Here is a 23398-nt window from a genome sequence, read left to right on the forward strand (position 1 = left end):
CCTAAGACTTTGAATGCAAAGATAAATTTTCTTTAACCACTTCCATGTATTAAAAGGATGAACCTTTTGTGGGAAGTAGAATGTTTTGTCCTTAATATTTAATTTTAAAATTTGACTCTAGGGATCGTTTCGTTGCAAGCGGAACTCAAAACGGTGCTTTTAGGGTCTATAAATCTATGGGCTTCGACATAAAAAAGGATGTGCCTTTCCGTGGGCCTGGCCCATATATTTGATTAGGCCACATTCAAATTGCGGATAAGATAACGTATATAAATGAGAGGCCAATCAGTGACCAACGAGATTAACTTCCATTGCTGCAGACACACAGCCATGGTCGGTGTGTCATCCACTTCGCCTTCTCTCAAAGCCAACTTCAACCCCCAAAGCTTCACCGCCACAAGCCATCTCTGCAACTCTACCTGCAAACCCGCTTCAACTTCTCTGCTATACCTTGGTCAAATTTATGGCGACACCACGAGACCCAACAGGTCCAAAATGCCAAACTCAAATGGGTTCTTCTCTGTTAAAGCTTACATGGATAATCCAAACTCCATCTCCAGCTTCGCCAGCAAGGTCATTGGCTCTCTCCCTGTTGTTGGGTTAATAGCAAGAATTCTGAGCGATGAAGGTGGCCTTGGTGGAGACATTATTGATTTTGCGGAGTTTCGAAGGCGGGTGGGGAAGAAGTGTACAACTTCTGATTCCCGAGCTTTTTATGAATTTCAAGATCGACGTGGCCGGGTATTGATTTTTGTTCACTCTAATCAAATGCTTATCTTTAATTTTGTGTCTTTGTGTGTGTATAAAATTCTATTAAAATATGAGATTTGAGTTGGAATATTTTTTTTTTGGGTAGGCAGGGGATCCTCTGTATGTTCTACTATGCTGCTGGGTAGCAGCCATTGGTGCTGGTCTTCTGAAATCTGAGGAGATTTTAGAAGGGGCGGCGAGGCTGCGGGTTTCGAATGATATCGAATTTGAAGAGCAGAATTTCATTTCCTTGATCAACGAGGCAAAAGAGGTTGGTTGGTTGTTTACCCTCTCAAGTATCTTCTTGTTCAAGTGTAAAATTGAAGATGTATGCTTGATGCTGCTAAACATGTGTGGCTTGGCCTGAAGTTTTTATTCAGGGTTCTAAGTGAAACTGATGTATGAAAATGCAGAGAAGGGCAAAACTAAAGGCTGCTACCCCAATTATCCCATTGGAGATTCGAATCGAGAAGGCTCTTGAAGGGATCTACCTCTGCTGCTTTGGGAAGGACCCTATAGAAGAAGAAGACGAGAGACTTCTAAATGTCATGCTTAAGGCTGTTTATCCATCCGTTGAGCAGTCTGAGATACAACGGATTGTCAAGGACAAGGCACAGAAAGTAGCTGAAGGCAGTGATGGAGGCAGTGTTCGAGAGCCGAAACCCCTATCAAAAGAAGCTGTTACAATGCAAATGAAGGACCTCCAATTCCTTCAACAAAATAGAGATACTTGATAGTAGAAGTTCTTGTCCTCACTTGTAAGAAAATTCATGACTGAGAAATTCACAGGAGAACTGCACAAACTGGAAAACTGTACCGAGAACTTGTGCTATGCATGTATCTAGCAAGCTTGATTGGTACTTTGGTGGTAACAGATTATGCTAATGAGATACAACAAAGAGTTCTCTTTTTTATCAATTCTCCCTTGCTCGAGGATTTACTGATTTTGTTTCGAATTTTGAACCGTAGTGCATGAATTTTGCGAATCAACTGAACCAGAGAGCCTTTCTCTTAGGCCCTCTGCTTTGATTCCAAGCCGAGAAAAGAAATGACATATAGCTTCCAACTTATTAATTGAGGATTAACCATCCAAACAACACCATACTTTGAAAAAGAAGGTGGACAAGTGGGGATAGAAGAGAAATTACTCCAACAACAACAAAAAACATAGGGCAGAAACTCCACTTGCATATAACCATACTCATAACAGTAACAGTTCATGGGGTAACACAAATTTAAAAAACCAAGCAAGTTCCTTTTACACTATTTGACTGGAGTTACCAGCTGTGCAGCAGGCCAGAGTTAAGATGGTAAAACCAGCGGCCTCCCCTTGTACGACTAGACTCCGATAGAAACAGCTTCAAGATGTCTGCTAAACAAAAAATCTTCTTAGGCATCAATTGCACGGATCAAGAAAAACTACATATCAATGTGCCACCACATTAACCGAAAATCCATATCTTTACTGATAGAAATATGATCCAAGAATTGCAGGGATGTGTATGCACTAGGGAAGGTCACTTTTCGACAACACTAACCACTTCACGTGCACCAGCATTAGCCAGTTCATTAACATCAATCAGTTCATATTCTACCAGCGACAAGTTGTTCTCTTCCTTAACAGCGAAGCTAGCTGGTTCGGTTACTTCAACTCGACCCCACTTGTCCACAGCAAGTCTCATAGAACCCTTGAACATGTCTATTTTTGCATTACGCAGAATCACTGTAGCGCCAGTCGTCATCAAATCAACTGTCCATGATAAAGTTCAAGACTGTGTAAGATAAAAACTCATCTCATATCTTTGCAACCAAGTATCAACAATTTATTCAGCAGTACTGTTCCTCAAGGACTCCTCTCGAAATAGCTACCGCAATTCTTGGTACAAAAAGAGTAAAACAAACAACAGTTGTTTGTTTGAGTTTAAGCAAGTAAACATGAGTTGTGAGGTAGAACATTAAAATGCAGGAAAAAAGAGAAGGGAAAAGAATTAATTAACAAGCAAGTAACTTGGAAAGAAGACTTGTGTAGAAATTTATGTATGCATGATGCATGATAATAATGTAACAGAAAAAAGCAAACCGTGGAAAATCAAGACAAGATAAAGATCAATGGCTAATAAAAGCACTACCTTGGTCATTTCTGGCAGTAAAAATGATGGTTCCGGTTTCATCACCAACCAAGCATTCAGCAATCCTCATCTGACGAACTTGGATCCCGTCAGGTCTGGCCTTCTGCAGTACCATCTTCGAACTAACAACCTTTACAACCAGGGTGTGTCCCTTGGTGTCTGGTTTCAGCTGATCAACCTTTTTGAAAACGGGTTTCCTCTTTGCTGGTTTTGTTTCCTCCATTTCTAACAAGCTCTAAGCTACCCAACACAGAGAAACACATCAACTGTCTTCCCAGATCGCACTCAAAATGCAAAATACAAAATGAGATGTACCATTTTGATACAAATGCCAACTGCTTTCCCAAATGCAATCGTACATTGATGGACAAAACAGTATCAAACAAACCTCAAAAGACACTCTAACAAGATAAAACGTCATGAATCTAGTACTTCAAGTTAGCCACATTTGCCACGAGAAACTTTCATAAAACTTAAGAAAACAAAATGAACCCGATAATCGCAACGAATTCAAGCAGTCGCAATTTTAATACAGATGCAATGTAACAACTATCTTTGTTTCTTTTTATTTTCAAATTATAACATTTGTCACACTGTCATTTAGAATGTAGACCGTGATGAATGACGATGAACACAGCAGAAACTAATAAAAGTGAGAAGCTAAAAAAGGAAAGCTAATAACTTTTTTTTTTCTTCTGAAAGACAATATCTGATCCTTGAAACAACTACTCAGAATCCTGAATAAGAAATGTTCTTTACCTTCCTTATACTTTCAGCCGTTTCCAGGTAAACAAAAGAGGACTGAATGAAAATTAAGAAGCAAATGCAGAAAGGATCGAGTCTTGAAATTTACCGTTTAGAGAGAGAGAGAGAGAGAGAGAGAGAGAGAGAGAGAGAGAGAGAGAGAGAACAAATTGCAGATCGAGAGAGAGAGAGAGAGAGATGAATTTAGTTTTGGTTTGGCTCTTTTTTTCCTTGTGTTGTTTTTACACTAGTGAGATGGTATGTGGTGGTGGTATTTGGTGACCGTCGAAATCGCCTTTTGAAACGAAAGCTTACTGGACGAATGGCCGTTTGATCTTCCACATTTTATGAACAAATCTTATCCGTACACATCTTCAAAACTAGTGGTCACGTCCAGATTGACTATTCCATTTTTCTTATTTCCTTTTTGTGTTATGAATAAACAAAATTACACTTTGATTTATTTTCATTAATTAATTTTGAGATGAAATAGGAATGGATAAAAGTGTAAAAAGATAAGTACCAATAGCTAACAAGTTCTTATTATTGAAAGGGAAACTGTCCATCCAGGCAGCGTACACTCACAAGGAGGAAACTACAACAGAAAAAGGAAAAAAGAAAAACATTGGGTGCACAGACCCTATAAAAAGCTCTCAGTTTCGGCTACATTATTTAGGAGGAGCTCACATAGTTAGTGTCTGCAAGAGAACACGAACTAGCAGACTTTATCACAAGCACCGAATTTATTACTGATACTGGCTTGCTATTTTACCGTCCTTGACAATGTAGTTTTGTGCAGGAAAGTCTTCTCCCTTGAAGTACCTGTCAAGCATGTCCTTAACACCGGCAGCATAACGTAACTGCACAAATTCCATCATCAGTTTGAGTTTTGGGAAGGAAGGGGAACAAATGAAGTGAAACCACAAGCGTAGAGGAGAACATGATTAAAAGCTAAATGTACCTGTGCATCAATTGTGGTACCAGATATATGAGGGGTCATAGCATGGTTTGGCATGTAACGCCATGGATGGTCTTTCGGAGCTGGTTGTGGATTCCAAACATCGCCGCTGTAACCTGGCAAATCATAGAAGCAAATTAAATAATTAGCCAAAGTCGAAAGAGTGCATTGACATGGATCTTTTTTCTTCCGTTAAGTAACCTTTTAGATAATCTATACATTCTTCTTATGCATCTCATGACAGACCTTTTTTTTCATTCACAAACAAAGGAATGAGAATTTGAAGTCAAATTGGAATCATGAGAATTAGAAGAATATGTTCTTTCATGCTGTCTTCTTAAGTGGTTCAGATAAGGAAATTTCTATAAACATCACATATTCTTTTAAATATAATCTACCAGAAGAATGGTAGAGGAACATTAGAATTATGAACTGCAAACAGTTTTCTCCATTCTTAAAAATTCAATAATTTGGACCTGATTATGTGTTACCTGCAATATGTCCACTGGAGGAAGCGTCAACAACTGCCTGTGTGTCCATGATTGCCCCTCGAGCATTGTTAACGATCAGGACTCCCTTCTTACACTTTGCAATTCTTTCTTTGTCAAACAGTCCTCTGAGTCAAAAGATCAGTATCCAATAAGTTTAATTCACATCTCAATGCCTTGAATAGTATTACAGTGTGCAATTCTATCTTTTCAAACATCCCTCTAAATCACAAATATCAAAATTCTATTAAATTAGAACACATTCACTGTACATGCATCCCTCAAGGAAGCAGGGGAAAAAGAGAAGATTGTACATGGTTGTATTCATCCTATCAGTTTGTTAGCAGCAGATGAGGTGCTAAACACAATTTGATATTAATATCTGAAGATTGGTCTCTTTAATCAGAAAATCTTAAATTTTAAAAATAAAGTCAGAAGATTAGTCTTGGCATAAGTCCACACAAGTATTGATCTTATCAGCTTGTTAGCCATAGATAGCTACTAAACACAATTATATAGCAATAAAGTCAGAAGATTAGTCTGGTCTCTATCAAAAAATAAAGAAATAAGAATAAAACAAAGAAAAAGAAGAGCCAGAAGATTAGCCTTGACTTATTACCTTGTTTTCTCAGTAAGGGGTGTGTTGATAACAATAACATCACATTTTGGAAGCATGGCATCCAGATCCTCCTCAAACTTAGCCCCTATCTGTTGCTCCAATTCTGGGTCAATCTTGAACCGGTCATGATAGAGGAGATGACAGTTGAAAGGTTTCAACCTTTGGAGCAAAAGCTTGCCAATACGTCCAGCACCAACAGTCCCCACTGTCTTTCCTTCCAGATCATAAGCTCTGTGGGCAATACCTGCAACTTTCCACTCCCCATTAACAATCTGAGTGTACCCGGGCACGAAGTTCCGCACAAGAATGAGGATTCTCATGAGCTCGTCTTCTGCAACCGAAACCACATTGCTTCCTGTGACCTCTGCAACTGTTAATCCAGCAGCAGCAGCAGCCTTCAGATCAATATGATCAGAACCAACTCCGGCCGTGAGAAGCAATTGCAAATTCTTGGCCTTTTTGATCCTTTCAGCAGTGACATAGGCAGGATGGAAGGGGGTTGATATGAGAACATGGAGATCTTGAATGTGTTTGTCAAGTTCTGCATATAATGCAGCAAAAGACGAAAATTGTCATTAGTTTGAAGTATGAACAACTTGAAGAATAAGCTTAGGCAAATTTCCAGGGCACAAACATGCTACCAGGACAAGCTTATCATAATTTTTTTAGTATACAAAAAAAAAAAGGTACTGGATTTATATGCACTAACCACAATCTGGTCCGTCCTTGTCATCAGTGACAATATACTTGTGGCCTTGTGATTCCAGCCAGTCCTTTATGCCCAGCGCTCTCTCCTCACAACCCAGAAAATTGGGGTTCAGTTCTGCATATTCATTGGCCTTGTAAAACACCCCAACAATCTTTTTGCTTCCAGCAGATGCCTGATCATAGTGAAAGCAAATCAATAGGACCCAAAATATAATAAATATGTTTTAAATTAAACAAAAAAACACCGGGCCAAGAATAGTTTTTTTAAAGGTGATCAACCGATTTTTTTCTCATTAAAAAAATTGGAGGGAAAAGGAAGCAGCTTGTAAGATGGGGCTTATAATTACGCAACATATCCTGATCAACACTTACAGAATTAAGCTCAATTATTACAATTAATTGCTGGAATAATTATTTGAAATTATAAAAACTGCTTACATGGAGGTGCCTGGTGAAGGTGGTTGATGATGCTGAGCTCCCTGATGAAGCAAGAGTTCGAACGGCAGATGCAATGACACCCTTCATCGCCATGTTCCTTATGGATTTCCTGCTAAAATTGGTCACCAAAGCCTTAGAAGAAATCAGAAATTAAAGTGATATAAAGTCTGAAGACAAGTAGAGAAGCCTCTATGCTGTCTGCAACTCAAAGCCCTCTTCCCATTTATTTATAATAAGCAAAGCAAACTAATCTCAGTCTCTTACTCAAACTTTTCTTTGTTATCTGGTGGGGGCGACGAAACGTTCCTTATTTTTATTTGTTCTTCCCTTCTAGACTTTTGTCCTTTCGCATCGTGCACCTAATGTTTTCCTATGCATGCTAAGCACGTGTACCGTGTGCTTGTCGGAAAACACTCTGTTTTTCCTTTTGGCAAATGTCCGAACCCAAAAGATGGTCCTTTCTACCGTGCTGGGCAGTATTTGTGTCTCAGAAAAAGAGCAAGTCTTGTTGCATTTTTACTTAGAGAGATGAAATAATGCAACTTCCCACACTTCTTTTTTCGCTCGCTAATTTTTTATAAACTCACCTATATGTATAAGACATGTAGTTCTTAAAATGAGTGAACTCTATCTACAAATTTCTTAGTTGAAGTAATCTAAATTAATCTAATTTGTGGGAGGAGATTCAAACTTTAAAAGTTGGAACTCGCTATCCAAACTAACTTACCTAACTCGCATATGCAGAGCAGCTTTAATTTAATTTCAATTTGTCGATCGCCTTTAGTGTTTTTTCAGTGACTTTTGATGAAAGCTGTTTGGAGGTACATATGAATTTGGTCAACAATTGCCCAACCAAAAACCCAAAGGCACTCGCTCACTTACCCGACACGGATATGCAACTGGGGGAGGTGAAGTGACTAATAATTCACTCATCTCAAAATTCCAACTCGTACTTGAACTTGAATTGTTAACAGGGGAATTCGAAATTGATAGTAATCAACAAGCTAATCACAATCACAATCACAATCACAATCATGATCACAATCTTCTCTTACGTGGCAGATGCATCCTCTATTGGACAACATGGGAAGTACTCTAATTGCCTTCGTCTTATCTTGTGGAGGTTGAGGTGGCATTGAGGCGGCGCCGACAGAGACACCATTAGTTGTTCTCAACTGTGTTGTGGGATGTACCAAAAATCTGAACTTTGTGGCTTCTTGTGACAGCCCACTATACTTGGGCTCAGTTTTCACGCGCCAAACTTGACAACTTTGACAAACTAAGCCCAAATTACACTTGGGTTTGTGTGTGTGTGTGTGTGTGTGTGTGTGTGTGGAAGTAGTGTGAAGTGAACTCAAACTGCAAGACGCTGAATTTCTGTGGAAGGTCAGGGAGGGCGGTGGAGATGGAGCTTCCGGTTGCAACAGTGACTCAGCACGATCAATGGAAGGTGGAGAGTCAGGTCTTTCGGATCTACGATCTCTTTGGCAACCTTCCCCCCAACGCCCAATCCGTAATGTAATAAAGCTCCAAACTTTTCACTCTCAATCAATCCTAGGGTTCAGAAACAATTTTTTTTTTTTTTTTTTTTTGGGTTGGTTCTAGAAATTTAAATGGTGTTTTGTTTGGGTGTTGATTTTAAAGGATCGAACTTCAGCGTGATAATCACATAGAGTACTTAACGAGAGGCCTCAGACAACTCCCTCCCTCGTTCTGCACTTTGGATGCCAGGTATACTCTCTCTCTCTCTCTTCTGGTGATTCTGAGCTGAATTTTAGGCTCGTTTTCATTTTTATGACATGTACATTTGTTTTCAGTCGGCCTTGGCTGTGCTATTGGATTCTGCATTCATTGGCTTTACTAGGGGAGTCTGTTGATGATGAACTGGAACATAACACCATTGACTTCCTTAGCCGTTGCCAGGTATGTGAATGTAACCGATTGGGAGTTGTGTTGACAATCTCACATTGCTTAAATGGAGCATAATTGAAAGGCCGGTGCTTTAGTTTGCCATCTTTTTGTGTTGGCATGGAATGGTAAGTTTAAGTTCTCATGGAGCTTTCTTTTGCTTCCAGGACCCAAGTGGTGGATATGGCGGCGGACCTGGACAGGCAAGTAAATGCTCTCACTATATCTTTGTTGAACTCTGTTGGTGTTATTTGTAATAGCTTGGCGAGACCTGCTACTTCCAACCTTAAATTTCTTGGTTGCTTCCATTTCGAGAGCTAGAATTATACAGAATTACGTGTCCATTCTACTATATCATGCAGTCTTTTGCTTACAATAGTTTACGTGTTCAATGTTTTCTCAGCTGCCACATCTGGCAACAACTTATGCTGCAGTCAATGCACTCATAACTGTCGGTGGTGATCAAGCTCTCTCATCAATTAATAGGTGGTCAGTTTAGGCTCCTTCAAATAAAAATAAAAAACTTCTTTTACAACAGTGCATTTCCAAGCTTTTTGGAAGTGATTTGACATCATTATTTCTTTTCAGATGTGAACTATACAAGTTTCTGCAGCAAATGAAACATCCAAGCGGTGGCTTCAGGTTAGATATCACATTAATCTGTGTGGTTTTCTATTTTGAGATTAGATTATGACTAAAATTTCCTAAATGTACACTTCACTTGGAACTGTATTTGATTCCTTTCAACATCCCAACTCTCTCTCTCTCTCTCTCTCTCTCTCTCTCTCTCTCTCTCCATGCAGCCTTACAGTTTTTGTTTTGATCAGTATTTGAGTTTGTGTTGCCTTTATCTGTCTGTAATATGCAAATTTTGCAAATAATTTTTTGGTGCTTATTTATTTGCACGAGGGCATATATTTGTGCAATGAAAATTTCAGTACCTTTGATGTTGCTTTTACCAGCACAAATTACTTTTCCTTAGGATGCATGATGGTGGAGAAATTGATGTCCGGGCTTGCTACACTGCGATTTCTGTTAGTCTCTCTCTCCCTCCGTCTCTCTAATACACACACAAAGACATTGGTGCAGATTCTTAGTGTGCACATCCTTTTTAATGCATTATAGTTCTGTTCTTCGTTTACAATATGGTTTTTTATTTTTCATGATGACGTTTTTACTCATTCTTGCAGGTAGCAAGTATTTTGAACATTTTGGATGATGACCTGGTTCATAATGTTGGAAGTTTCATCTTAAGGTTTCTTACCTAGTCTTTAATTTAATTGGAAATTTATCTCAGTTCACACTTTAACATACCTAGTTATTTTTGCATTATATATATATTTATATATATTGTCTTTGATGTTCTTTAGTAACGTTCTTCCTGTTGGCTTCAATTTGATTGAGTCATTGACTGAAGCTTGCCTTCTTGATATGAATGGCATTATATATTGGATAAATTAAATTTTTTCCCTTTGCAGTTGTCAGACTTATGAAGGTGGCATTTCTGGGGAACCTGGTTCTGAAGCTCATGGCGGGTAATTTTCAGACTCATAAATGTTTAAATATGATAAATGTCAACATCATTAGCCTCTTTTCCTGGTTATGTGGATGAAGTGGAATCATGAGTTTGAGTATTAGTTTTTTATACTACTGAGTAGTATTGCAATTTCAGATGTACCAGCAAAAATCTCTGTGAACTTTTAGGTTTCCTATTCCATCCACTCACATTTTAAATTGTCTGTCTGCCTATTTTTATGTCCTTTGCCATGTACCTATTCTGAAGATTGTATATTACTTTGTCAGATTATGTGAAATTTTAGGGTAATATATTCTGGCTTCCTTTTCCATTTCCCATCCACTCACCTCTCAACATACATGTGTGCATGTCGTGGGCATTTGGTAAGGCCTTTCATAGATCAGACAATTTTTTTCTTCAGGTACACCTTTTGTGGGGTGGCTACAATGATTCTAATCAATCAGATCAATCGTTTGGACTTGCCCAGACTAATTGTAAGAAAACTTCGCATCTATTTTGTGTAGTGATATGCAGATTATCATAAATATTCAAACTGGATCATTATTCTTTTAGAAGCCTTTTATTCTTCTGTTTGAGTAGTTGGCTTTTGTATTAGGATTGGTTGGTATTTCGACAAGGGAAGGAGTTTGGATTTCAGGGGAGGACTAATAAATTGGTTGATGGTTGCTACTCCTTTTGGCAGGTAATTCTCTGCCTTTTTCTTTATCTTCTTGGGGATCCTTTTGAGTCATAGTTGAATTATTTATATTAATTGACCAGGGAGGTGTTTTTCCATTATTACAAAGAGTGCGTTCAATTATTGATGAACAACTCGTGCTCCCAGACGCTGGAGGACACTCTACTACGAATGGCACACACACTTCTACGACATCTAGTATATCTGAAGTGGGGGAAAGTTTTGAAGGCACTTCATCTCATGTTGATGATGCTTGCCATTCTAGGCAGGAAGGTAGGTTGACTTAGACAAGTTTAAGGTTTTTGGCTATCTATTATTTACCGAATTCATTTGCTTTTTTATACCCGTGTTTTCTATTTTGTGTTATAGTTTTATGTGTTGTGCAGTTATCTTATAATCTTTTTGTTCTTGTATGAATGGATGAATGCTCCCTGTGCAGTGAATTTCAATGATATCGGTTATAATTTTGTCAAGAGGCCTATAGAAATGGAGCCACTTTTTCACAGCCTGGCATTGCAGCAATACATACTTTTATGCTCACAGGTGTGCTTTTCGAATATAACTCCATTCTGTGATAACTGGTTGCTTGATTGGATTGGTTTTCGAATGGATTACTCATAAGCTTAATATTGCATCCGCATTAGTTTGCGCATTAGCTTAATATTGCTTCTCAATTTACAGATTTCTTGCTCCCCAGGGGTTAATGTTTTAATTTTGATCTGGTCGATGTAGGAGGAGAAGGGTGGGATGAAAGACAAACCTGGGCTATCTAGGGATTTCTACCACACATGCTATTGTCTGAGTGGTCTCTCTGTATGCCAACATATGTGGTCGGATGAAGAAGACTCTCCAGTGTTGCCTAGAGCATTAATGGGTTCCTATTCCAATTTGTTGGAACCAATACATCCCCTCTTCAATGTTGTCTTAGAACAGTACCATGAAGCCCGGGAATTCTTTACAAGAGACTGAGCAAAACATTCTCCTCGGTGGTCTTCTGATAACATTTAATAATTATGCGCAGTCTTTGATACATAAATATTACATTTGATCAGTCATTGGTATTTCAAGACTGCGGAGGCTAGCAGTCAATAAAGTGACTGATTTGGCTATAGGAGAAGTTGAGGACCAGCCAGAGGCAATATGTAATAGTTAGTGCATGATGCTGTTGTAAGATTATTCAGTGTTGTTTTGTTACTTGTATGAATGATGTATACTCATTTATGTCCAATAAAAAAGGAAAAGAAAAATAAAATAAATTTACTGCTCAAATGGAATTTACTTGTTTTTGTTTTATTGCCCCCACCACACACCGCCCAGAACCTTTGGCTACCAGTTTTAGCGCTTGGCTGCGTCTGTGGCGCTGGTCCAATTGACACCAACTCTGAAAGCAACATGAACAAGTTTTGGGAATGTGGAAGTAGCAAGTAACTTTTAGTTTAACTTATGCACACTGTCACACCGATATGCTATTATTTCCCATGGCCAGTCTTTAGGAGGCTCTCAAAGTCAAATCTCCTTTTTATTTACAGGGTTCTCAAATTGAAGTCTCGAAGAAATGGAAAACTGTCAAGTTAGGGATGCAGAAGAAACCCGTTCATCAACTTCCTCTCCATCTCAATCTCAGACTCAGAATATGAAAACAGAAAACCAACCAGCACCCCAAGACAAAGAAGAAGAAGAAGAAAAGGAAAGAAATAGCATCTCAGAAACACCACCCAGTACCAAGTTTTATTCACCTCCTCTGTTCCAGTCCCCATCTCCACCATCCGATTCTCCAACAACACACTCAACCCATCAAGCCTACCACACTCATGAGTTCAGAGTCACACCTTCAGACACCAAGCCGGCATCGCCACCGGCCGTGCCGGCCCGGTCTTTCAAGGTCAAGCCCAAGGTCGTGGATCCCAAACCACAAGTTGGGTTTTCTGGGCTCGCAGAGGTTCAAGAAGAAAGTGGTGGTGCTACTGCTACTGGTACTAATCGTGGTGGTGTAAAGATGCGAACTTTGAGAGCCAACTTATCGATATTGAACAGGTCGAGGAGGGAGAACATGGTGAGGAAGGCTTTGCTTGGGTTTAGGATTTCTGGGTTTGTGTTCTGCTTGATCTCTTTCTCGGTTATGGCGGCTGACAAGAACCAGGGTTGGGCTTTAGATTCCTACTATCGGTACAAGGAGTTCAGGTCTGTCAATTGTCAGCCCCTCCCTCTGTTTCACGACAAAAGTGTTGCTTACTTTTTTTACTCTGGTTTTTATGCTCTGTCAGTTTCTGTCTGATGACTTGTTGCAACATAAACAAAGCTTTGAACTTTACAATTTTAGAGTCATTTTGTTGAATTATTTAGTTTCTTTTTTCTTCTTGGGCAAAAATGGTATGTGGGTTTGGGGGATTATAAGGAGATTATTAATTGGAATTGTGAATTTGTAGGTACTGCTTGGCAGTGAATGTGATAGGATTTGTGTATTCAGGGCTGCAAACCTATGATTTAGCCTATTTCTTCACCAGCGGAAAACATGTAATGCAGCTTCATCTCCGCCATTACTTTGATTTCTTGATGGATCAGGCAAGTCTCACAAGTCTTTGACTCTTTGTGTATGTATAAACAAGTGGCTCTTACATTAATTAATTATCCTACCTAACGTAGCCCCATGCACACGCCCTCCCTGGCCCCTCGTCTTTGATTATTTGATGCTACAGGAAGTGTTTGCTCTCTCTCTCTCTCTCTCTCTCTCTCTCTCTCTCGGCATTTTTCTGATAATTATGGGGACCACAGCCTATGAAGGTGGTCCTTCAGCACTTGGATGGTCATTTACTTATTGGTTTACTATACTTTTTTTTACTTTTTGTTGTTGGTTTGTTGTTGATGATTAATGATGTTTATTATTCACATCTTGGCCATTGTCCCACACGGAATCGCATCATCACATAAATTTGGACCAGTTGGTTCTTGACTTTTTCTTTCACTACCTTTTGGGTACCTTTTTTTCTGGCCTTTTTCCACAGTAATGATTCAACTTTTGCTTTCTCTGTTTAAAACTGTATCCATTGGTAGAAAATTTACCTCATCTTATAGCAAACATATTGGAATTAACAGCTTAATTACACCATATTTGGAAAACCCCAAAAAAAAAAAAAACATTTCAGATGGATTTGTCACTTGTGAAACTTGGCAGACAGGTTTTCCTAGAACAGAGGTGGAATTCTGCATTCTGATTACCTGTTGTATGCTATATTATATATAACTTAATGTGGAATTTGGCATGGCAGATTTTGACATACCTTTTGATATCGGCATCTTCATCCGCTGCAATTCGGGCTGACGACTGGGAGTCGAATTGGGGCAAAGACAAGTTCCCAGATATGGCTCGTGCGGCCGTGGCATTGTCCTTCCTTGCCTTTCTTGCCCTTGCCTCCAGCTCCCTCATCTCTGGTTACACACTTTGTAACCTGAAATCCATCTAGTTCTTCATATACTTACAGATTTACTGAGTTAGATTAGATGGACAGTTAAAAAGTCACTTAATTTTTAAGAAATGTTGCAAATTATGTAGAGAAAGTTACTTTTATGTTGCATCTGCGTCATGATTCATGGATGATTTGGCACAACGTGTTTTTGGACAATTTAAGATTATTAAGAGTTGCTTAATTGTTAACTTATAACAGTATCTCCTAACAGATACCTACCTTCATATCTATCCTGGCAATGTTGGATCCAAAAATAAAAATGGAGTTGCCAATGGGCTTGGTACATATGGGCATGTGTATGTATGGACAATGAGAGAGATGAGATGATATATGCTGACAATTGGGCTGGATATTAATTAACACATCAACCAAGTACATTTGCAAATTTTAGATGGGTCTGTTTTTTAGCACCCATTTTTCTGCTAACCATACTCCAAAAGGCAAACTTAAAAAGTACTGGTTTTTCTTTTCCTTCTTTCTTATTTTTCTTACTGTCAGTGTGAACCATAAGAAAAACAAGAAGCATTGTCCTCAAGCAATAATGCATCCTGATGCATAATTTCAAGTGTTTTTCCCTCTTTCTTCGTTCAGGTTTTTTTGTAGCAATGGTCCCCCAACTATACGGTATGGACTAATTGTGTAACACAACACCTAATTGAGTGACTTCTGTAATTATTTTTGGAGTTGAGTGACCAAAATATAACTCTGAGTATAGTTGAGGGACCATTGCTACAAATAACCCTTATTATTTATTTTTTATTATTTCGTTTTTATAAATATTTAGAATGAATTTTCAAGCTTACCCATGGATTTAACGAAAAAATAGACAGACTTGACAAAAAGGACTAGTAATGCAATATTATACATAATTGGGGGACCTCTATAGCTATTTTTGGAGTTGAGTGACCAAAACGTAACTACATGTATAGTTCAAGGACCATTGCTACAAAAAACCCTACTTCTTTCTGTGGCCACGTAGGTAAATATCCAGCTTCCACTTCCTTCTCCTTTATCAACAAAACCACACGCTGTCAAGGAGTCATAGGTCCTCCCTCCCATGATGACATGGTTGGTAATGATCTCTTCCTATTAAAGTGCAAGAGCTATCTGAGTGTGTTTACTCATCTCACCCATTTGCTTACAAGAAGAAACCCCTTCAATTCCCCTCAAAGTTTGGTTTTTCTGTGCATTTTAGTCATCAATGGCTGCAGCTTCAAGTGATTCCATACCCTCTGTAAACAAGGCTTGGGTGTACTCAGAATATGGAAAGGCTGCAGATGTTTTGAAACTTGATCCCAATGTTCCTGTTCCTGAAATAAAGGAAGACCAGGTGCTCATCAAGGTGGTTGCTGCAGCTCTTAACCCAGTTGATTATAAGAGGATGTTTGGGTATTTTAAGGCCACTGACTCTCCTCTACCTGTGAGAGCCTCTTTCTCTTTCATTTTCTTTTAATGCATTTGCTTGTATTTTGATTGGGGTTTTGAAAATAATGTTTATTTTTAGGAATTTATAGGTTTTTATTTTTTCCCTTTTAATTGTTTGGCAGTCCAGTCTGAAAATATGGCCTGCTGTTGTTGGATCCGTTTTGCTGTATAATTTGCCTTTCTTCTTTTTTGATACAAGTAACAAATTTTGTGCAAATCTAAATACTGTAGGGAAAAAAAAAAGGTGGATGCTTTGAAGAATCAAAATAAATTTCATCTAGTTGATCATGAAGGAAGTTTTGTCACCTTGTTATGTTTCTATTGCATGTTTCCATTAGCATGTTTATATTCCTAGTAATCAGCTGGAATCAATTTGTTTTGCAGACGGTTCCCGGGTATGATGTTGCTGGTGTGGTGGTGAAGGTGGGAAGCCAAGTAACAAAGTTTAAGGTGGGGGATGAAGTATATGGGGATCTCAATGAGAAAGCTTTGGAGAACCCAACAAGGTTTGGGTCTTTGGCAGAGTACACTGCTGCAGCAGAAAGAGTTTTGGCTCTCAAACCCCAAAATCTGAGTTTTATTGAAGCTGCTAGCCTTCCCCTGGCTATTGAGACTGCCTATGAAGGGCTTGAACGAACTGAATTTTCTGCTGGTAAATCCATTCTTGTTTTAGGAGGCGCTGGGGGAGTGGGAACACATGTTGTTCAGGTAAAGTAGTTTGATTTCTAATTCCAAAATGTCCTCATGCTTTATGTAACTCAATCTGCACATGGAATTAGTTAAGAAGTGCAAACATTTCCACTAATTTGGGCAGCTAGCAAAGCATGTTTTTGGTGCTTCAAAAGTAGCAGCAACTGCAAGCACTAGAAAACTGGAGCTGTTGAGAAGCTTGGGTGCTGATTTGGCTGTCGACTACACCAAGGAGAAGTATGAAGAACTGCCTGAGAAATTTGATGTGGTATATGATACAGTTGGTAAGATTCTTCATTCTGGTTTCTCAACAATTCTATACATTATGTAATCCATATATGGCATGCACCTACCAACAGGGGAATCTATTAGTTTATTTATTTACCAGGAATGAATCAAAGACTGATATTATTGTATGATGCTTTTGGAAAAAAAAAAAAAAACAGGGGAGTCTGATAGGGCAGTGAAGGCAGTGAAAGAAGGAGGGAAGGTAGTGACAATAGTACCAGGTCCAGTAGCAGCAGGGGCCTTCATATTTATACTGACTTCAACTGGGACTATATTGGAGAAGCTGAAGCCATACTTGGAGAGTGGGAAGGTGAAGCCGGTGCTTGATCCCACAAGCCCATATCCCTTTTCCAAGACTGTTGAAGCATTTGCTTACCTTGAAACCTCCAGGGCTACAGGGAAGGTGGTTGTGCATCCCATCCCATAAGAAAGATGGAAGAGATTGTGCAGGCAGGCAGGCAATCAGTCAGTTTGTGGGTTATGTATTTCTAATCTGCTGGTTGTGTAAACCTAGTGTTGTAATAATGGGGATGTGAGATGCTTATATTTTATAATATGAAGTTGGGAGTTTTGGATATGTATATGGGCTGACTTGGGGAAAGTAAGAAAAAAAAAAGAAATTAAACTTTTTTCCAAGTGCATTGTTATGTTCTATGACAGGATTTGTAACTTGCTATTCTCGGGCCTAGTTTATAAAAATTTAACTACATAAAAAGGATAATTTCTTAGTTAAGGATTTGTTACGTATTTCTTATTTTGGTCATTGGATTGATTAGATGTGTTAGTAGATTTAATATGCAACATATATTGGATTGAGATTAGAAATATGTAATCAATCCTTAACATAAAATACTTATTGGAGAATTCTCCATTCACTTGGATCGACACGAGAGTCTAACTATATTGTATAGCCAAGATCCATGTTGCATATTTAAAAGAGGTTGACCTGCCTGTTTCTGCCATGTTACAATCCTAGCTCACTAAATATTGGGAGATTCTCCAATGAGTATTTAAGTTAAGGATTTGTTACATAGTTTGAATTTTGATCGTTGGATTGCATCTAAGAGACTACCAACACATTTAATGAATGCAATACAACAGCCAAAAATAGAAGTATGTAACCAATTCTTAACATAAAATACTTATCGGAGAATTTCCCTATAAATACTAATCTAGATATACTAATGATAATGATAATACTAATATAATAAATAAATAAAAATTTGTGGGTGTACTTTTCCCGGTTGCGTTGCTACCGCGTCTCTTGTGGCCTAAGAACCTCAAGTGATATAGTATCTAGATTCATTATTTCGAGTTTCTTTCTATTTCTTTCTATACGGCACTCTGTCAAGGTCTCCTCCCTCCCATCCATCTGAGTCTGAGTGTGTCTACTCATCTCACTCATTTGCTTACAAGAAGAAAACCCCTCAATTTCCCTGAAAGTTTGGTTTTTCTGTGCAACAATCATCAATGGCTGCAGCTTTAAGTGATTCCATACCCTCTGTAAACAAGGCTTGGGTGTACTCAGAATATGGACAGTCTGCAGATGTTTTGAAATTTGATCCAAATGTTGCTGTGCCTGAAATAAAGGAAGACCAGGTGCTCATCAAAGTGGTTGCTGCATCTCTTAACCCAATTGATTTCAAGAGGATGCTTGGGTATTTCAAGGAGATCGACTCTCCTCCACCTGTGAGAGCATCTTTCTCTTTCATTCTCTTTTAATGCATTTGCTTGTATTTGGAATTGAGGGTTTGAAAATAATGTTAATCCTTAGGATTCTATAGGTTTTTCTTTTTCTTTTTTGTTTGTTTGTTCGTTTGAAAAGATGGCCTGGTGTTGTTGGATCCATTTTGCTGTATAATGCCTCTCTTTTTTTCTTTTTGATACAAGTGATTATGTTTTTGGTCAATTTTGTGTAAATCAAAATACTTGAGAAAAAGGAAGCTGCTTTGAAGAATCAAATTCAATTTCATCTAGTTGATCTGGAAGGAACTTCTGTTACCTTGATATGTTTCCTTTGCATGTTCCAGTGTCTTTTCAATTAGCATGCTTAGTGTTACTAGTAATCCAGCTGGGCAGGCAAGTGACAAAGAACGTAGCTAGAATTCTTTTTTTATTAAATCAATTTGTTTTGCAGACGGTTCCTGGGTATGATGTTGCTGGTGTGGTGGTGAAGGTGGGAAGCCAAGTGACGAAGTTTAAGGTGGGGGATGAAGTATATGGGGATCTCAATGAGAATGCTTTGGTGAACCCAAAAAAGTTTGGGTCTTTGGCAGAGTACACTGCTTCAGAAGAAAGAGTGTTGGCTCTCAAACCCCAAAATCTGAGTTTTGTTGAAGCTGCTAGCCTTCCCCTGGCTCTGGAGACCGCCTATGAAGGGCTTGAACGGACTGAGTTTTCTGCTGGTAAATCTATTCTTGTTTTAGGAGGCGCTGGGGGAGTGGGAACACATGTTATTCAGGTAAAGTAAATTTATATCTAGTTCCAGAATGTCCTTAAACTGCATATGGAATTAGTCAAGAAGTGCAAACATTTGCACTAATTTGGGCTCTGATTAAGTAGAGCTGAATATCTATACAATTGATTATATCTAACAGATTAATGTTTTTTTTTTTTTTAATGTGAGGCAGCTAGCGAAACATGTTTTTGGTGCTTCAAAAGTAGCAGCTACTGCAAGCACTAAAAAACTGGATTTGCTGAGAAGCTTGGGTGCTGATTTGGCTATTGATTACACCAAGGATAACTTTGAAGACCTGCCTGAGAAATTTGATGTGGTATATGATGCAGTTGGTAAGATTCTTCATTGTTGTTTCTTAACAATTCTATACATGATGTTTTCATCCATACGAGGAATGTACCCACCAATTGAAGTCTGGAAAGGAATATCAATGTTATAGCCTCTGTTGCACCGATACGCCGGATTTTTGGGGTATGCTCGTATCCGATACGGCGCCGATACGATACGGTACCGATACGGCATCGATACGTATCCGATACGCCATGTGGCGTATCATAGACTTTTCTAGGATGTTGACTTTACGATACGGCTCCGATACTCCATTGATACGGTCCCGATACATCAATGGGTAACTTTGACGGCAACTAAAAGATAAGAGGAAGAAGGAGGAAGAAGGAAGAAGGAAGAATGAAGAAGAAAATAACTTACTTGCGCTTGCAGCTGCTGCAAATCTGCAGTTGCAGATAGTTGCTGTGCGAAGAAGAGGCGGCTAACTAGTGAAGAAGATGATGTTGGGTGCCCTAATTACAATACTCACCGTTTTAGTTGCATGTTTGTTAAAAAAATTGTTTTATACCTTTTTAATTCTGATGCATTCATTTGGGCCGAGCCCAAGAACTAAAACAAGTCATATATGGCCTAGAAAAACATAAGGAACCAGAAAAAAAAGCCCAAAATGCTAATTTTACATATATATATATATATATATATAATTTTACATATATATGTTTATATTTTTATAATTTTTATATTTATATTATTTTAATCGCCGTATCGGTGCCGTACCCGTATCCTATTTTTTAAAAATTTGCCGTATCGACGTATCGTATCGTATCGTATCGCCGTACCCGTATCCGTATCGGTGCAACATAGGTTATAGCCTATTGGTTTATTTACCAGGAATGAGTCAAAAAATTAAAATATATGATGTTTTTATTTCCAAAAACAGGGCAGTCTGACAGGGCAGTGAAGGCAGTGAAAGAAAACGGGAAGGTTGTAACAATCTTTGGTTCAGTAACGCCACCAGCGCTCACATTTGTGCTGACTTCAACTGGGACTATATTGGAGAAGCTGAAGCCATACTTGGAGAGTGGGAAAGTGAAGCCGGTGCTTGATCCCACAAGCCCATATCCCTTTTCTAAGACTATTGAAGCATTTGCCTACCTTGAAACCTCCAGAGCTACAGGAAAGGTCGTTGTGCATCCCATCCCTTAAGATGATAGAGATTGTGCAGGCAGGAAATCAGTCAGTTTGTGTTTTATATATATTTGTAATCTTCTGCTGGTTGTTTGAACTTGTAATCTTGTAATAATGGTTGTGCATCCCATCCCGTAAGATGATGCATGTTTTATATACTTATATGGAGTTGGTTGGGAGTTTGGGTACTTTGCACTCTGTTTTCTTCCTGGTTGCTCATTGCAGGTAACAAAGTTGAACAGTCAGATATAACCTTGTAAATTTTGTGATATAGTGGGGTAGAAACCACTTCATATATTCATCGTATTGGCCCCTGGCTATTTCCCTTCCTAATGTTTTTGAACATGACCACCCACTTCACAGAAGATTAACACTGTTAAATTAGCCACCGACTTTGGGGACAGCAGATGTTTTGGTTAACTCTGTAAACAAAAATGGCCCAAACTGGAAAAACCTAACTCAGGAAATCAGCGTTGAACAAGAACATATTAAACTGCAAATTGTCACAGCTTTCGTCATATCCGCCATTAAAGTAATAACATTTTTGACTTAGTTGAGGTAATATCAAACTATGAATGTACCATAAAATAATATGCATCTACAGGCATAAATACAAATTTCAAACTTCAAACTTATAAATAAATACCCAGTTTTCCGTCCCTCTTTCCATCACTAATAGAAAGAACATATAGTTTCTTTCTTGTACACAATATGGCTTGTGGAAGCAAACCTTCCCTCTGTAAACAAGACTTGATCCAAACATGCCTCTTCCTCAAGTAGAGGAAGACCAGGTGCTCATCAAGGTGGCTGCTGCAGCACTTAACCCCATTGATCACACGAGGCTTCTTGGGTATTTCAAGGACACTGACAGTGCTCTACCTGTGAGCTTGCTGCCTCTCAGTTTCTCTTTTCCATTTCTTTAATGGCTGTATTTGTAACTTTCTTTGTCTTTTTTTGAATATTTATTTTGCAGACAGTTCCAGGGTATGATGTTGCTGGTGTAGTGGTGAAGCTTGGAAGCCAAGCAAGGAAATTTAAGGCGGGGATGAAGTATATAGGACTATCAATGAGCAAGGTCTAATAAACCTAAAGAAAATTGGGTCGTTAGCAGAGTACACGGCTATGGAAGAAACATTGTTGGCTGTGAAACCCAAAAATCTGAGTTTTGCTGAGGCTGCTAGCCCTCCTGTGGCTATTGAGACTGCCTATGAAGGGCTCGAACGAGCTCAAATTTTTGCTGGTAAATCCATTCTTGTTTTAGGAGGTGCTGGGGATGTAGGAACCCATGTTATTCAGGTATACAGTCAATATTTTTATTTCTAATATAATATGGAATTAATCAAGAAGGGCATATATTCCATTAATTTAGGCTTCAATAATCTTGCCTGCTCTAATTAAGTACGACTTATTATCAAATACTTGATGTCTAGCAAAGCATGTTTTTGGTGTTTCCAGAGTGGCAGCTACTGCAAGCACTAAAAAACTGGATTCGTTGAGGAGCTTGGGTGCTGATCTTGCTATTGATTATACGAAGGACAACTTCGAAGAGCTGCCTGAGAAATTTGATGTGGTCTATGATGCAGTTGGTAAATATTTGAACATTCTTCATAATTTCTTCATTGCTGTTTCTTTCTCTGCTGATATATCAAAACAAAACACTTCAATATGGATATAATTCATTCTTCATTTTATTAATTAATCTTTTTTCATGTTTTGGAAATGAACAAAACAGCGCAGTCGGATAGGGCAATGAAGACAGTGAAAAGAGGGGGGGAAGGTTGTGGCAGTGGTAGGTCCAATAAACCACCAGCCTTCATGTTTACGTTGACTTCTTCTGGGTCTATCTTGGAGAAACTCAGCCCTTACTTGGAGAGTGTGGGAAGGTGAAGGCAGTGATTGATCCGAATGGCCCATATCCCTTTCCTAATACCCTTGAAGCATTTGCCTATCTTGAAGCTAGTAGCAGAGCTATAGGAAAGCGAGCATGTACGCACACACACGTAAATATATATATATGAGATCCTCATAAATAAAATAAAATATGAAGAAGGGAATGTGAGAAACATGTTACATAAGTTGGAGTTTAGTTACTTGTTTTTCATGCTACTTGCTTTGTTTTTCGTTACTTGTTTTGCTGCAACGTAATAAGGATCGAAAACACCTTGGCTAAATTGTTTTGCCAATTTTTTTTCTTATTCTTCCCTTGTTTTGTTTTGTTTTTTTTTTTGGGTGGTTGTCCAAGTTTACCAGTTACACACACAGATATTGCACTATGGATACAGGTAAAGGCAATCTATCAAAAGAATATATTATGTTTGATAAATGTTTCCAACCCCGCCGCGGGTGGGGTCCACAACCTTCGACTATATTGAAAGTTCCAGATTAGATTTGGATAGTAAAGTAACTATGTTAATGACAGCATCTGTGGTTTAAGTGTCAAACAACCAGTGGAGATTAAAATATATAGTAGCAAAGCAATGATGCATGTTATGGTTTTCAAGGCAACAAGAGCATATGTCAAAATTTGATTGCCCGTTGCAGCTTTGTTTTGCCCCTTTCTTAAATGCGATCCGCACTCACGTTATTACTTTTTACTAGGTGTCAAACTTTACTCATACACTATCAAAGGAAAATGCTAGGGA

The 23398-nt window shown here is 38.6% G+C and overlaps 7 protein-coding genes and 1 pseudogene across 10 annotated transcripts; 6 read left to right on the forward strand and 2 right to left on the reverse strand.

Annotated features, from left to right (window-relative positions):
- LOC18783976 lies at positions 293–1668 on the forward strand. The gene is made up of 3 exons (XM_007215826.2): positions 293–741; positions 857–1021; positions 1164–1668. Exons 1-3 carry the CDS (start codon positions 331–333, stop codon positions 1482–1484), a joined length of 897 nt encoding a protein of 298 aa, XP_007215888.2. The 5' UTR covers positions 293–330; the 3' UTR covers positions 1485–1668.
- LOC18782546 (uncharacterized protein At4g28440) lies at positions 1912–4034 on the reverse strand. 3 transcript variants are annotated; one of them, XM_007215048.2, is made up of 4 exons: positions 3639–4034; positions 2880–3119; positions 2289–2500; positions 1912–2119 (listed from the first exon to the last, which is right to left on the reverse strand). In XM_007215048.2, the coding sequence occupies exons 2-4, from the start codon at positions 3100–3102 to the stop codon at positions 2111–2113; spliced, it is 444 nt and encodes a 147-aa protein (XP_007215110.2). In that variant the 5' UTR covers positions 3103–3119; positions 3639–4034; the 3' UTR covers positions 1912–2110. The 3 variants fall into 3 exon arrangements, with proteins under 3 accessions (XP_007215110.2, XP_020414667.1, XP_020414666.1); XM_020559078.1 differs by having other exon boundaries at positions 1912–2500; positions 2880–3114; XM_020559077.1 differs by having other exon boundaries at positions 1912–2500.
- LOC18781826 (formate dehydrogenase, mitochondrial) lies at positions 4140–7688 on the reverse strand. 2 transcript variants are annotated; one of them, XM_007215428.2, is made up of 7 exons: positions 7099–7688; positions 6835–6943; positions 6398–6569; positions 5689–6229; positions 5073–5197; positions 4585–4697; positions 4140–4483 (listed from the first exon to the last, which is right to left on the reverse strand). In XM_007215428.2, exons 2-7 carry the CDS (start codon positions 6925–6927, stop codon positions 4370–4372), a joined length of 1158 nt encoding a protein of 385 aa, XP_007215490.1. In that variant the 5' UTR covers positions 6928–6943; positions 7099–7688; the 3' UTR covers positions 4140–4369. The 2 variants fall into 2 exon arrangements, with proteins under 2 accessions (XP_007215490.1, XP_020414665.1); XM_020559076.1 differs by having other exon boundaries at positions 7562–7587.
- Positions 8111–12224, forward strand: LOC18782183 (protein farnesyltransferase subunit beta). Its single transcript, XM_007215315.2, has 14 exons — positions 8111–8352; positions 8479–8565; positions 8652–8757; positions 8910–8945; positions 9146–9228; positions 9331–9384; positions 9725–9776; positions 9933–9997; positions 10221–10277; positions 10680–10752; positions 10875–10961; positions 11039–11228; positions 11395–11498; positions 11688–12224. The coding sequence occupies exons 1-14, from the start codon at positions 8240–8242 to the stop codon at positions 11922–11924; spliced, it is 1344 nt and encodes a 447-aa protein (XP_007215377.1). The 5' UTR covers positions 8111–8239; the 3' UTR covers positions 11925–12224.
- LOC18782079 (CASP-like protein 4A1) lies at positions 12373–14614 on the forward strand. Its single transcript, XM_020559740.1, has 3 exons — positions 12373–13136; positions 13382–13517; positions 14222–14614. The coding sequence occupies exons 1-3, from the start codon at positions 12511–12513 to the stop codon at positions 14414–14416; spliced, it is 957 nt and encodes a 318-aa protein (XP_020415329.1). The 5' UTR covers positions 12373–12510; the 3' UTR covers positions 14417–14614.
- LOC18782540 (2-methylene-furan-3-one reductase) lies at positions 15396–17552 on the forward strand. The gene is made up of 4 exons (XM_007215620.2): positions 15396–15839; positions 16229–16552; positions 16659–16818; positions 16981–17552. The coding sequence occupies exons 1-4, from the start codon at positions 15621–15623 to the stop codon at positions 17247–17249; spliced, it is 972 nt and encodes a 323-aa protein (XP_007215682.1). The 5' UTR covers positions 15396–15620; the 3' UTR covers positions 17250–17552.
- Positions 18050–21084, forward strand: LOC18782356 (2-methylene-furan-3-one reductase). The gene is made up of 4 exons (XM_007215627.2): positions 18050–18511; positions 18960–19283; positions 19453–19612; positions 20509–21084. Exons 1-4 carry the CDS (start codon positions 18293–18295, stop codon positions 20772–20774), a joined length of 969 nt encoding a protein of 322 aa, XP_007215689.1. The 5' UTR covers positions 18050–18292; the 3' UTR covers positions 20775–21084.
- On the forward strand, positions 20920–22786 carry LOC18782363 (annotated as a pseudogene).

The sequence above is a fragment of the Prunus persica genome, chromosome G3 (genome assembly GCF_000346465.2).
Source record: "Prunus persica cultivar Lovell chromosome G3, Prunus_persica_NCBIv2, whole genome shotgun sequence".
NCBI classification, from domain to species: Eukaryota; Viridiplantae; Streptophyta; class Magnoliopsida; order Rosales; family Rosaceae; genus Prunus; species Prunus persica.